Source organism: Alternaria hordeiaustralica (assembly GCF_023758085.1).
Source record: "Alternaria hordeiaustralica strain BMP 2776 chromosome Unknown scaffold_23, whole genome shotgun sequence".
Lineage (NCBI taxonomy): Eukaryota > Fungi > Ascomycota > Dothideomycetes > Pleosporales > Pleosporaceae > Alternaria > Alternaria hordeiaustralica.
In genome coordinates, this window is record NW_026056795.1 from 386,890 (window position 1) to 400,929 (window position 14,040).

Below are 14,040 nucleotides of genomic sequence, written 5' to 3' on the forward strand. Positions count from 1 at the left end.
GAGCGTTTGCATGTTCGGTCTTCATTTATTGTTGCCACTATATCCTGTCCTTTCAATCATGGCAAGGTGTTGAGTCGTTTGGGTTGTATTTGGCTTCATTAACGCACGGGCATGGGTACTGGCGCGGGGTGTCCAGGGCTATCATGCCCAGTGGGTGTGGCTCTCTTTGCAGCATACAGCGATGATTCCCCCTTGTGCGATTTGCTTGTTTTATCATTGTACCGGAGTATGGAGAACGGTCTTTTTTTCTTTCGTTGCAATAGTACGCATTGCCTTGGCCCTGCGCCTACCTTCGCCCCTTACTACCTTGGATCTTCTTGAGGAGCTGGACGTATCTTGGAGTATGGCGAGGAGTTGAAACATGTCCTTTCCCATCACGTGCCAGGAACTGCATGTAAGACTTGTCGCTACTATTATGAATCCCTAAAACGCGTGCATTGCTAGCTCCGTTCTGCCAAGTATAAGTGAGACGTTTATTGAATTGCTATGGCTCGCAGCGGGTTCTTTCCAAGGCATGAATTACAATCAATTTCGGAGCTCTTTGCACTAGGTAGATTCATTAGTTGGGTTCCGTGGCATGTTGCTGTCACAGCAGGTGCTTTTTCTTCTCTGCGCCTCTGCCTCGGCGTCAAAACCACGGCCTAGTAATCTTCAACAACGTCTAGTTCCATGCTCATGCGCATAATTTGTTAGTGAAAATATAGTACCCCGGTACCAATCCGTAAAAGCCAATTTGTAAGTTCGAAGCAAGATTTCACAGCCGTGTGTCGATAGCTATGCAGTGCTGTGCCTAGATACTTGCGTGACAGCAGATCTATCCAACCAGTGTCTCGCCTCTCTATATAAATGAAGAAGACGACTTTGTCATCCTACCTTGATTTTGGCTATGAAAGATGTAGCCAGACGCGGAATGTTCAGGAGATGTTGTAGAAGGTCTTCGATTTGGACGAGGGCCACGATCTAACTGAAGCCCCACGCGCGGAATCGATGCGCATCGCCAAGCGCGGCTGACTGATCGATTGAAAATCCTCCGGTACCACGGACTCCCGTACCCGGCGTACCGTTAGCTACAGATTCTACTGTAAGGGCGATCGTCAGGAGTCAAAAAGTTATCATGATCAAGCAGCTTTCTCAGCATTGGCATTAACTCCGGAGTCCCGTTGTTGTGATCACGTCATGCCTACCTTTGCCCCGCGCTCGCTGTTGACAGGTCTGATAACGGGCCTATTCCTCGCCTTGTTATTGCAGCATGTGGTGCCTGCTTTGAAACTGCCGACCTACCATAGTCACGACGCGTCTGTAACATCTACGCCACTATACCTATCCGAGTCGATGGCGCAGGTTGTGAGAAATAGCCTCCGCGCCGCTAGGCATCGTGCGTGGGTCGGCGGTGGATACAAAAGCGCATCGTCGCTGCTCTCTCCATCTCCAACATCTGCTCTTCGCATCCATCCAGCCTCTCCAACTACATCGCGCACCATGTCTACCCAAAAGTCTTTCTTCGACGCTGTCATTGAGCGTCGCACATACTACCAGCTCAACAAGGAGTCGCCCATCTCCGACAAGCAGATCACTGATATTGCTGAGAAGGCTCTTCTTCATGTCCCTTCATCTTTCAACTCTCAGAGCACCCGTCTGGTCGTTCTTCTGAACAACGACCATGAGAAGTTCTGGGACTTCGTCCTTGAGGTTCGTACATCTGGAGGACTCCATGCGAGGTGTAGAATGTCGTACCTAACACAGACTAGGTCCTGAAACCCCTCACTCCTGAGGAGCAATTCCCCAAGACTGAGCAGAAGATTGGAGGATTCAAGGCGGCGAAGGGAACAGTAAGTGCAAGTATCGTATTATCAGACACCATCTAACAAGAACCCCTCAGATCCTCTGCTACGAAGACCCTGAGCCAGTTGAGGGTCTCCGCAAGGCCTTCCGTAAGTGATCTCGATTATCCACCTAGCTCTCTTGCTCACATCCATCGTAGCTCTCTATGCCCACCACTTTGGCGATTGGTCTGAACACACGAACGCCATGCACCAATACGCTCTCTGGGTCGCCTTGGAGGCCGAGGGCCTTGGTGCCAACCTTCAACACTACAACCCCATCATCGACCAAAAGGCTGCTCAGGAATGGAGCATTCCCCTAGAGTGGAAGCTTAGGGGTCAGCTGGTCTTCGGTGGACGCGCAGGCGAGCCCGGCGAGAAGAAGTTCCAGGAAGTGCAAGGCAAGAGACTGTTTGTGCACGGAGCGAAAGAGTAGATGCGAGTACTGAGTACGGGAACGCAATAGAAACAAGTCTTATCGGATTTCACCTATTATAAGACGCCAACGTTGTTCAGTAAATCACTTGCTTTCCGATACTATCTTCCGGTTGATCGCAAAATGCTTGTCTAGGAACAAGAAGCTTCTCTGGGCTAACAAAGGCCAGGCTCCAATACTAGCCGACAACCCGCCATCTGCTGGCTCCGCCGGAGTCCAGAGTTCCTTATTTCCTTCCGGCACCTTGGTGAGTAGCTTGTGGATTTTGACTGCCCCACTTTCTGCGGAAGAGTACATCTCGGCACCCCCACCCGGTCCCGTAAGAAGTACAGGACACGTGACCCTATCCAAGATCTTTCCATCCTTCTTGGTGTCCAAAGAGAAGTCCTCGAGGCGTCGCAGCATCATACCAGGCGAATCAACACCCATGCTACTCACACCTAGGCCTAATTCCCACCGTATCTGGAAACTCCACCAGCTCTGCAGACTTGCGATCAAGTTGAACATTTCCTTGGTGACCCAACCCCCCTTCCACAGGCTGACGAAGGATTGTGGCACTCGTGTCATCGCAAGATCGAACATGCTGAAGAACGGGTCAATAGCCACGCATGCCTTGGCGCGGGCGTCGGTCGCTGCGCGCAGAGCAAAGTAGCCCCCAGTGACAGCACCCGCAACAGCGATCCTATCCAGATCCAATTGCAACTCCGGTTGCGATCGAGCCAAATCCTCAATGAACCCCAACACCTTGTTTGCGACGACCTCAAAGTCAGGCCGAAGAGGAACTCCCGACTTCTTCAACAGCAAGCCCTGCCCCGGGCCCTCTAGTAGAAGCACAGCATAGCCCAGCTGCGGGCTTGAGTAACCGAACAGGAAATGCAACTCTTCTTTTGTAGAATCAGCACCGCTGAAGTACAGCAGAAGCGGTATCTTGCCCGGTAGTCTCGCCTCTGCAGGAGGGAGGTACAAGTACGCCGGCATACTGACACCCTTCTCATATGGCACATCCACTAACCTAACCTCCCCATCCATAAACGCCGTCGCTCTTACAAACGCCTCAACCGACCTCTCCGACAACGGCACAACCCTCGGATCATCATTGAGAAACAGGTACGAAGCAGCGCGGAAATAGTTCGACGCGCGTAGGTACCCGTTCTTCGCCATGGCGTTTAGCCCATTCTTAGCAGCATTCTCTGCGATTGCTTCAGCCCGCTCTCCTTGTTCTTTCCACGCCGCGTGCCAGGATTCTGGGTCGTTCTTCTTGATCTTGCTGGCTGCCGTTAGAAACTCGGCTGTGTCGCAGCCGCCCGCTGAGGTGCTGCCGAGGAGGCGGGTCAGCTCGAAGTCGAGGATGGGGTTGTTGAAGAATTTGAACATGGTGGGTTTTGCGCGAGATTGATGCGCGCTGTTTTGGTGTTTGCTCTGTTGGTACTGTGGACCTGTGTGATACTAGCAGATGATGAATCTGGTTGCTTCTCTGCTTGACAGAGTGAAGTGCCCTGTCAACGTATCCGCGGGTACTGTTTTCGCAACGATTTGGTGGGCCTCAAACTGCTTCGGTACCTAAGCTGTACACCCGATTGATTTCGATCTTTTTTGCAAGTTCCGATTCGGTGCTGACACGCCACTACTGAGTTCGTTGTGCTGCGTGTCGTGCATTGCCGAATTCGGGACTTTTGCAACCGGCACTTTACATGTCCGGCCAGTCCCTTCACGCTGTGGACATGGCCAACGTGCCGACGAACTTTCGGTATCACCTCTAATCTCTCCATTTTTGGTTCTTATTGCCAGTTTCTTCATTTCACCGACCCAGTCGAATCGAACGAGCTCATACCCAAACGAAGATGGCCGCCCCTCCAGAAGTCACAATGCATGACCTCACAGGTTCCTGGTTGCTAGTAAGTCACTCCAGACACTCTCTGAGTCGTCTCCCCAATCCGTCCAACCACCGTTAACAACTGCAGAACAAAACCTTATCCGACTCGCTCGACCCCGCCTTCGTCTTCCAAGGCATCCCATGGATAATCCGCAAAGTAATCAGCCTTGCCACGCTATCCATGAAAATCGCCCACTCGGTCGACGAAGCCGGCGTCCCAACCATGATCTTCACCCAAGCCGCCTCCGTCGCAATCGCCGGACTGAGCGAAGAGACGGAGACGCGATGGCTAGACGGACGAGAAAAACTCCATTCTTCGTCTTTGTTCGGCACGTCTTCTGCTCGGACTCGCATGATCTGTCTTGATACTGCTACAGGGTATGATGGGAAGCCGCTGGATGCGGAGTTGACGAAGGATTTTCTACGGGAGGGGAAGGAGGGTGAGGAGGAACATTTGTTCGATCTTGTTGTGCATCAGACCAAGGGGTGGGTCATGGAACAGATATGGGGGTTCGGTATGCTGAATGGAGAGAGGAGGCTTTTGAGGGTTATGGGATTGAAGAAAGGGGGTCAGGCGGTTTATTGCATGGCTTGGTATGATTGGAAGGGGAGAGATGATGGTAAATGAAGGGAGGTTTTGTTGCCTTCACCCAAACGCAGGTGTCTAATTACTCGAAGCTGTTATCCCGTACTTCTTGATTATGATCTATTTTTTACTATGCGACCCAAAGTTTCCGGTATGTCAAGCTTTCTCCTAACTCATGTTCGTGAGTCCAGACCATTGGTGCTCATCATGTAAGGGGTCATTACAGCGAGGGCCGTCATTTCGCCGAAATACGTCATCATGATGTACCAGATACGCTAGTGCCCGGTCCCAACCCGGTACAGCAAGAACACTGATGTTGCAATAGGAAATAGCACAATGGCATCGAAGTCCTACGACACTCTATTAACGGTATTTACCTAAGTACCCACCTAACCTATCTGGAATCGCACGACCAAGTTGTCCCAATCTACAGCAATAGCTTGTCCATCACCAGTCATAAGGTCTCCTCGCACATTTACCACGGAGACCAGGCCCTGACAAAGTCAACGGCATAGTCCTTCTTCGTCCCCAAGAATCCCACGCCATACAAGAGCCAAACAACCCATTGAGGAATGTACAGTGGAAACTTAGCCTGCTCCGTCAACCCACGCCCTTCATACTGTGGGCCGCCAACCTCGCCGCCAACAACACGGTCCGCAAAGTCACTCATACCAAGGCCTTCACCAATTCCTAGCTCAAACCACATCAACATGTGCTGGGTCTCGAACCGCCACTTCTTGCCTTGAGCCGGCGACACAAACTCAAAGATACCACCGGTATTGTTGTCGTGATACGATCCTCCACATTCACCACCGCTGTTATACGTGTCTAAGAAGTAGTCCTCAGTCTCTGAGACGTTGCCAACGCGCGTCCCTACCAGAAGCTCGTCGTTGTAGAAAAGAACGGCCGAGGTGAACTTCTTGCCCAGATCTTCTCCTACGCGTGATACCACGTGCCAGTAGGCGATGGTGTAGGGCCCTGCCCAGAGACGTAGAGCTACCCAGCTCTCTGTCAACGGAAGCCAGCCATCTTTAGCCCAGAGACGGGTTGAGCCGCCTCTACCGCTGAATGACAGCTTCTGTCCAGATCCCAGAACACTGTCCATGAGTACCTCTCCACCGGCGACAGGCTGGCTGTAGTAGAGGTCGGGTGAGAGTAGTGCGGCGTCTGCTGCATTCTCGCCCTCTGAACCTGGTGTCGAACCGTCGGCGTGAACTGGGGGTGTGGTGGCTGATAGCTTGTATGTGCCGCGTATGCCTGGCGAATCGAAGACGAGCTTGGAATGTTTGAGGTCCTTGGTGGTATAGAATGAGTATGATTTCCCCGTACTATTCCAGATGCCGTAGGTATAGCCAGGGCAGTCCAGAATGGTGGACTCCTCGAGGTACTCGAGTAGCTTATGATGCTTGCCGTCCCCAGTGTTGGCGAAAAAGTCCACTCGTAGGTTGCCTCTGCCAAAGTAGTGCATCGAATAGTCGCGTGAGAACATTATCGCCAAGAGTGAAACGCCCGTGTGGGACATGCCATCGAATTCCCATTGCTCCCAGTTGGTCTTATTAATGAGTGGGTTGATCTTTATCGAGTTGATGGGATCAGATGGGGATGATGAAAAGCTGTTGGGACCGTCGAGCACTTCGAAAGCTGTGCTCCTGCTAATGGTACAGGACTCGTCGTCCCATTTTGGGTTCAGGTCGTCATCAACGAGAAATTCCGAGGAACCTAGAGGTAGCTGATGCAGGTTTGCGGCGGTGAAAAGACAGAAGAACGACGCAAGGATGAGGGTCGTGGACACGATGCCGCCAAACATCTTCGACATAGTACTGGGGTTGAGCTAGTACCTAATCACGGCAGTAAATTGGCTGAGATGACGGACTTCGCTCACCTGTTACGTGCATTATACGGGTCGAGCATACATTCTAGGTGTCGCGCTTTCTGACAAGCACTGCAAAAGTCCCGAGAACTGCTGGTATGCACTTCGCTAGCTCTGGAAAGTCCCGAACCTGCTCATTCAACTTCCGAACTTCCGAACAGCGCCAATAGCTACCACTCTAGGGTACTTCCCGCCTGGGCCGAGAGAAATGGAGTAAGCTTACTATCAGAGTGAAAAGCAGTGAGCTGCATCTTGGGCACGCCATGAATCCAAGTGACTCGGCATACTGGGACTGCGCTTCTCTACAGAATACCAGACAATGGCAACATCAACTCTCCCAGCGCTACCCCCATTGCGGCAGGCTGTCGTGCAGTCAGCCACGACCCCCGGGGCCTTTGACCTCCGCACTGACCTGCCCATGCCAACCATGTCATCTGACCATGTTCTCATCAAGGTGAGCGCAGTGGCGGTCAACCACTGGTAAGTCGTGGCTGTACGCGGTGCATAGGTATGATTCCTGTACTGACTTCGTACCTCTACCTCTGTAGCGATTACAAGATGCCAGCCCGAATACATTGTCCTAACACGGTAGACGGCTGCGACTTCTCAGGTGCGGTCGTGCGCGTTGGCGACGCTGTTGCCAGCACCTCTGGCAGTCTGAAAATTGGCGACCGTGTTGCTGGCGCTCAGATGGCCTCCCAGGCTCGACGACCCTGGTCGGGTGCCTTCACTGACTACATCGCGGAGAAGCCTGACAACCTGTGGCGTGTTCCCGACCACTTCTCTTGGGAACAGGCGGCTTCAATAGGGTGCGCTGTGGCCAGTAGCGTAGGTATGGCGCTCTGGTGGGAGATGAAGCTGTCTGGAACGCCCGAAGAACCAACGAAAGACCCCAAATTCGTTCTGGTCTATGGTGGATCCACCGCCAGTGGAACCTTTGCCATGCAGCTGTTGAAGATGTGAGTGACCCATTGTTTCCCTTTCGCTACGAAGTGTCGTGAGCGTATGATGATTGATCTAACGTCTTCGTAGGTCGGGCTATCGAGTCATCACGACCTGCTCTCCCAAGAACTTCAAGCTTGTGGAAGAATATGGAGCCGAGAAGGCGTTTGACTACCACTCGCCGACGTGTGGGGAAGATATACGAGCATACACCAAGAACTCGCTGGAATATGCACTAGATATCATGACCGAAGCGAGGTCTATCCGCCAGTGCTACGCGGCTATTGGACGTGGTGGTGGAAGATACATCGGTTTTGAGCTTCTGCCGGATGAACTCATGGCCACAATGAGGAAGGCTGTCAAGCCAAGCTGGGTCATGGGTTTAGAAGTGGCCGGATTAGAGTTGGAATTACCAGGAGGATACTATCGCAAGGCAAACCCTGAGCTGCATGACTGGCTTCATGGGTGGATCAAGCGCTTCGCCGCCTTGCTCGACTCTAAAAAATTGAAACCACATCCCATGCAGATCAACCCGGGCGGATTAGCCAAGGTCATTGACGGACTGGGAGTCTTGCAGCGTAAGGAAGTCTCAGCGCAGAAGCTGGTATATCCTTTGTATGACTATTAGATAGTAATGATAGCCCATTCCGACTTGATCTAGTCGTCAAGAAATGTCATTGACTCCTTGATACTGGCTCGTATCGACTCTACGTACGAGCTGCTTCCATGCAGTGACTTGACATCCTCCTGTGCCATAACGGTCCAAAACAGCCGGAGTCGTTGCGCACTGGAGAAGATACCCGAAGCGGCCGCGGTGGATGATGCAACTGCCTCGCCTGAGAGACAATATTCTGCTGGAATCCCCATGCAACACTCTAGTGTTTGTACCTGGCCCTGAATTGCGTCTAGAATGCCTATGGCATACGCCTTGAGGGGCATGTCTTGAAGCGCAGAGACACCGCCGATGCGGAGTACCGACTTGACCTTGATGGTCTTGTACGACTCTGGCGACACCTGGCAGAGATATTTGTGGATGCGCTGGAATAGGGAGTCAAAGAGTCTCATCAACGCAAGGTAGCTAGACAGAATTAGGAGTAGGGTTTCCGTGTTGAGTGTATGTTCGGTCTGCATGTGTAGCTGCCTCGCTGGCGTGAGGTTTTGGATAATCCCGGTGAACTCTTTGGTGCATGTCAGGAGTAAAGCTGCTGGATTCTCGACATCTCTTCCCGCAGCCTCATCCTTGCAACGCTGTTGAACCTTGGAAGCATTTGAGTAGTATGTGTCAATTGTCGCGATGCGCTGGTCTATCTCCTCTCGGAACATTACTAGAGAGCTTGCGGCGGTGGAGAATTGCGGTAGTGGCGTTGGGTCGGAAATCTCCCCACAACTAAGCAGCGGAATGTTCGAATCAAGACCAGTGCTAGGAACTCCTTCCATACGAAGCATCATGTCGAATTCATCGTTTGCACCTGGAAGTCCCTGAAACTGCGATGAAGTGCCGAGCTGATCCGCTAGGGAGACGCTGTCTTCCCCCGACATGGGACTCTGATCCATCGAAGAGGGATAAGAGTCGAAGAAAGCGGAGATGTCGCCCGTCGCACCCCAAAAATCTGGTAATGGCTCATGAGCAGTGGGGTCTCTTGGCGAAGGGAGGTGCATGGCGGAATCATTCGCTTGTGTAGGCGTGGGAACCATTGATGTCGCAGTTGCATGAGCGTTTTCGTGGTTGACATCTCGCAACGTCGACGGGCGTTGGGCTCTGGGCGAGGCGACGGCATGACGCTGCTTGGGCGGTCTTCCAGGGTGACCGGCGGCGCCTGTTACGCATTGCGCGCCCATGTAGCAGCAGCGAGCGCACGCCGCCGTGCTGTCTTGGGCTCGAAGGCATCGAACCCGCTTTGCCCTGCACTGGTCTGCAGAGGTAGAGGTACGAAGTCAGTACATGTCTCACATGCATTTCGTACAGCCAGGACTTACCGCAGGCGGAGCGGCGAACTGCGGACTTGTGCATAGTTGGTGTAGTGCTTAGATAGGCGCGGAAATGGGAATGCAACCCAACCGAGTTAAAGGAGAAATTTCGTATGATTTGACCAGGCACGGCTGACTGTTGATGCGTGAATCAGTCACGTGGGGAAACCCCCCGAGGAGGGTTTGTGGTTAGCCAATCAGCAACCATCGCCCCACTTTAAACCCGGGCCATGTCGAGGTGCGTGTGAAGGAGCGTAGTAGCCGTCCTTTGGAGTTCACGGTGGCACGCGATGCATTCTGCCTCGTGTACTTTGATTTGAAGCTCTGGAACTCTGTACATAAGCTAATCGTTGTTACTAGCACATCGTTGAGCTGTGGATCTAAATGTTCATTCCGCTAGGAAAGACTCTATGTATGCGGTGGCTTGCATCGAATCAGGGAAGTTTCCTGTAGCTAGTGCTGGGTTCGCCTTGGTCTATCGAATCCTATTCTGTTGGCATTCAAATAATAGAATCACGATGCTGGAGCCTCAGCCTTTGCTACACCTTTCGCTTCCTCCTCGGTGGGCTTGTCTTTACTGTCTGTCATGCCAAATTCAGTGTCGTTCTCCCTTCTAAGCGGCACCTGCTTCAGCAAAGCAGCAGCAATGAAGCCCACTCCACCAAAGGCGATGGCAACCTGCCAGGATCGCTGGAGCGCGGTGCTCTGTACAGATATTACTTGCGCACGCACCTGAGCGGACAGCGTGTCAAGGAAGTCGACCTCGGCTGCCGCGTATGCGCCGCCCGTCATAAATTGAGCAGCTACCATCTTGTCGCTGATGGCACCTGAGCGAGCCAGCTGCGCAGCGCGGTTGGTGTATGTGGTACCGGCGATGGCTACGCCCCACAAAACGCCGAAGCTTCGCATGAAGCCCCACGTGGCCGTGGCTACTGCTGTATCCTTGTCGCTCAGAGAGGCTAGTAGCGCGGGGAGCATGGCCCCCATGCCGAAGCCCGCGCCAAAGGATTCAATCACCTGGAAGCCCACCCACGCGCCTGCACTCGACGTCTCATCCAGGAGCGTGAATACGCCAAACCCGACGACGATCAAGGCGAAGGAAGTGGCGAGAATGGGCTTGTAGCGACCGAACTTGCTGAGTAGCAACCCGCCGCCGATAGCGCCTGGGAGAAGTGCGAGGATGGTGGGAAGAAGATAGATGCCGGCCTTGTATGCATCTACTGCGAGAACGCCTTGGAAGTATACTGGGAGGAAGTAGAGCGCCCACATAGTGACAATACCGTGGAGAAAGGCGAGGAGGAAGACGATGAGGCTCATAGAGTTGCCGAAGAGATGGAGTGGCATGATGGGATTTGGCGTCAGGCGAGCATTGCCTTCGAGTGCGATGAAGCCCCCCAACGTGGCCAACCCAAGCAAGAGCGGTACGAGGACTTGGTAAGATGACCATGGATATTTGCCTCCTGCCCAGCTAACGGCAAGTAGGACCGGGGCACAACCGCTGACGAAAAGTGCGTTGCCCAACCAGTCGAGGCTCGAAGCCTTGGTGGCCCAAGTCTGAGATTTATCGTATTTGACCTTCAGAAAGGCGAATAGCAGTACGACCGCAACGCCGCCGATGGGAAGAGCCATGTAGAAAGCCCAGCGCCAGGTACTGTAACTCACGAGCAGTCCGCCAAAGAAAGGACCAAGAGCAGCACCGAGACCGACCATGCCAAACACGGCGCCCATGTAGGTCCCCCTCTCTCGAAGCGGTACTAAGTCGCAGATGATAATCTCACAGAGGACGGCGACTCCTGCTGCTCCAATCCCCTGTACCACTCGACCGCCGATCATTTGGGATATGTTGGTCGCTCTGCGCATTCATCTTCTCATCAGCAAAGACTTCGAGCTTGACACGAAGAAAGTGGATCGCGAGTCGGATTTCAAGGGTGTGATAACTTACCCGCCACAAACGCCACTCCCTATCATGAAGACGACCGCTGATATGATCATGGGCCACCGACGACCGAATACATTGGCGAGCTGTCCATACATGGGCATCAAAGAAGTCCTATCTGAATCAGTTACGCGTTCGTCGCTCAAGCACAAGGTTCTCTGGGGCAGAAGCCTTACATGGTCAAGAAGTATGCATTAGAAACCCAGATGAATTCTTCGCCCCCACCCAGATCAGCGACGAGAGATGGCATAACCGTCGAGGTAACTGTGGCCTCCAAAGCCGTGAGAAGGCTCACCAGTGAGAGGACGACCATGATCGCCCAGAATCTTGGACCTTTCTGGAACTTTGGCGGGTTCTTTTCCGTTGTCGCATCCTGGGCATCGACCGAAGCTTCATTTGACTCCGAGTTCGGAGCGGCTGGGTTTTGCTGTGTCATCTCACACAACAGGAAGGACAGTTGGAAGGATTGTTTGACCTTTTGGGCGATAGGCTGACCGTGTGGTTGGTACCAGGTTTGTAGTACGATGATGCGGAGGCAACGGGCTGTGTTGAAACCTTGGTACAGGAAGTCGATGGAACGTCCGGAAGTATTCGCACCTTTGGTTGCATGTGAGGAACTGTCTGTGACTACGTATTCAAGGCTGCAAGAAGCCTGGCCATCACCGCGGAGGGTTTTACTGGGTGGGCCATACTCAACCTCGCAGGGTTTCGCGATCCTCCGCGGCTAGATGTTGGAAGTGGAATTATTTCAGCTCGGTCGACAGGCTTCCTGCAGGTGGCTTGGAAGCTACTGCTTCCAAGTGTGACAAAGCCCCCAAACACATGTTGGTAGACACCTCGCTGCCTTTCACCGGTGTATACATTCCGCACCTTGTTTTGGTTAGCGTGCCGGCAAAAGCGCCGGCACGAAGTAATATTGAGCCACATCTCCAGCCACAGATGGTCACCGCAACACTTTCCGTAAGCATCATATCTAGGTACACCCGCATGTCTCATATACATATTAAATCCAACAAGCAAATGACGCAACAGATGACGACGGCTGTTAGCGTGACGAAGATAGGATAAAGCCTTAATCAAACCGTCGCGGAGAAGTCTATGTGAGGCCCCCTGGCGTGAGTTCGCAATCAGATCCCCACCCACCTGGGCAGCCCACGGGTGGCTCCTACGGGTGGCCCAACGGCCCGCCGCCGTATCCCGCGTTTGGGGTCGCACTGTAACGCATGCTTTCAAGGTTGGGTCGCACCTTCGGGTCGTACTGCCACGCCTTCGCTTAATGAACGAATGGTTTGCCATGCGTCCTGCAAGTTCGAAAATCTCGGCGACCTTGAATCCTTCACGGCAAGTCCCATTATATCCCGCCATTTGGACGAGGAGCCAAACGGGTGTCCTTAGAGACATTGGCTATATCTTCCATCCACTAACACATTGCATTTATGCCACAGCTGCACACCTCAGCTAGCATTCGGCTCCTCCTCGTTCAACGCTCGGGAGAGCAGGTTTCTTGATTGAGTGGTCGTTGGGTCTCCACCACCAACTCTCTGCCTGGCAGCAGCACGCCGCTCTGGGACCTGCGATAAGAACCTATTCTGCGGGATAAGACAACAATAGAGTCAGTCCTATCATCTTCCTCGTGTTCTACAAGGTTCTCTGCTGTACATCATTAGCCTCACGTAAGCTGGTCATAGCAATATCGCAAGCTTGCCGAGAAGTCTCACTTGCTTCTGTAGCTGAAGACTAGCCTCAATTCATACATTGGGGAGTCACGGCATATAGTTCGCACTATCACCATCGCTCGTCCTTACCTGTCTAGGTGCTACCGACCTAGCATGTCCTCGCATGATTTACTCGCGGACCTTTCTTTGTTCCCAACATGCCACGTCTAGATTCTTCCAGCTGCTTCTCGGGTTGCAAGTCGGGTTCTATTGTGGAGACCCCAAAGAAAGAGAAGTCCCAACAGCTGGCATGTGACAGATGTCGAGGTCAGAAGCTGCGATGCATACGGAGCTCGAATTCCAAGGCCCCTTGTGAGAGGTGCCAGAAAGCCGGTGCAACGTGTATCATCGATACCGGGATACGGATGGGTAGACCGAGACGGGCAGACAAGGAGCAGTCTCGAGAGAGCAGCGACAGTGCTCACGACCCATCCAACCCCACGCGATCATCACCTCTTCCCAACGCTGTATCTCAAACGAGAACCGCTGTCGACTTTACCATGGACAGCGACGCTTGGCTAGTACATGATCTCGACGATACACCGATTGACCCAACGCTACAAAGTGTCACAGTTCAGTACCTGGACCCCTTCGACTTTGCACTCGCGGGGGAAGCCACACTCGAAGACGATTCGATGAATCTACCGACCGAACACTTCCTCCTTCCGACGATGGATCTTTCCACGGGCCAGTCCATTCCAACACTCACGGAAGACGAACGACCTACAATCGATTCTACCGAGCCACTCAACGGACGCGGTTGCTTTTCACCCATGCGCCAAGAGACAATGCAAGAGTTGTCAGACTTGAATATGCAGCTGTCCCGACAATTGGGGGCCGCAACCTCTACAGGGGCCGGGTCAACGAACATCCACTCGGGTTTGGGTCTGACAG

General features: G+C 53.0%; 8 protein-coding genes across 8 annotated transcripts; 3 read left to right on the top strand and 5 right to left on the bottom strand.

Annotated features, from left to right (window-relative positions):
* Positions 1–1,479: 1,479 nt before the first annotated feature.
* On the top strand, positions 1,480–2,256 carry J4E84_008764 (uncharacterized protein; the record flags this gene model as incomplete). Its single annotated transcript, XM_049391333.1, has 4 exons — positions 1,480–1,689; positions 1,749–1,829; positions 1,880–1,931; positions 1,982–2,256. 4 exons carry the CDS (start codon positions 1,480–1,482, stop codon positions 2,254–2,256), a joined length of 618 nt encoding a protein of 205 aa, XP_049241035.1.
* An 84-nt stretch (positions 2,257–2,340) lies between these two features.
* On the bottom strand, positions 2,341–3,630 carry J4E84_008765 (uncharacterized protein; the record flags this gene model as incomplete). Its single annotated transcript, XM_049391334.1, has 1 exon — positions 2,341–3,630. One exon carries the CDS (start codon positions 3,628–3,630, stop codon positions 2,341–2,343), a length of 1,290 nt encoding a protein of 429 aa, XP_049241036.1.
* A 491-nt stretch (positions 3,631–4,121) lies between these two features.
* J4E84_008766 (uncharacterized protein) lies at positions 4,122–4,757 on the top strand (the record flags this gene model as incomplete). The annotated part of the gene is made up of 2 exons (XM_049391335.1): positions 4,122–4,151; positions 4,218–4,757. The coding sequence occupies 2 exons, from the start codon at positions 4,122–4,124 to the stop codon at positions 4,755–4,757; spliced, it is 570 nt and encodes a 189-aa protein (XP_049241037.1).
* Positions 4,758–5,190: 433 nt separating this feature from the next.
* On the bottom strand, positions 5,191–6,531 carry J4E84_008767 (uncharacterized protein; the record flags this gene model as incomplete). The annotated part of the gene is made up of 1 exon (XM_049391336.1): positions 5,191–6,531. One exon carries the CDS (start codon positions 6,529–6,531, stop codon positions 5,191–5,193), a length of 1,341 nt encoding a protein of 446 aa, XP_049241038.1.
* A 481-nt stretch (positions 6,532–7,012) lies between these two features.
* On the top strand, positions 7,013–8,155 carry J4E84_008768 (putative secondary metabolism biosynthetic enzyme; the record flags this gene model as incomplete). Its single annotated transcript, XM_049391337.1, has 3 exons — positions 7,013–7,065; positions 7,134–7,544; positions 7,618–8,155. The coding sequence occupies 3 exons, from the start codon at positions 7,013–7,015 to the stop codon at positions 8,153–8,155; spliced, it is 1,002 nt and encodes a 333-aa protein (XP_049241039.1).
* Positions 8,156–8,184: 29 nt separating this feature from the next.
* J4E84_008769 (uncharacterized protein) lies at positions 8,185–9,366 on the bottom strand (the record flags this gene model as incomplete). The annotated part of the gene is made up of 1 exon (XM_049391338.1): positions 8,185–9,366. The coding sequence occupies one exon, from the start codon at positions 9,364–9,366 to the stop codon at positions 8,185–8,187; it is 1,182 nt and encodes a 393-aa protein (XP_049241040.1).
* A 642-nt stretch (positions 9,367–10,008) lies between these two features.
* J4E84_008770 (uncharacterized protein) lies at positions 10,009–11,328 on the bottom strand (the record flags this gene model as incomplete). Its single annotated transcript, XM_049391339.1, has 1 exon — positions 10,009–11,328. The coding sequence occupies one exon, from the start codon at positions 11,326–11,328 to the stop codon at positions 10,009–10,011; it is 1,320 nt and encodes a 439-aa protein (XP_049241041.1).
* A 275-nt stretch (positions 11,329–11,603) lies between these two features.
* On the bottom strand, positions 11,604–12,255 carry J4E84_008771 (uncharacterized protein; the record flags this gene model as incomplete). Its single annotated transcript, XM_049391340.1, has 2 exons — positions 11,604–12,052; positions 12,252–12,255. 2 exons carry the CDS (start codon positions 12,253–12,255, stop codon positions 11,604–11,606), a joined length of 453 nt encoding a protein of 150 aa, XP_049241042.1.
* Between the last annotated feature and the right edge of the window lie 1,785 nt (positions 12,256–14,040).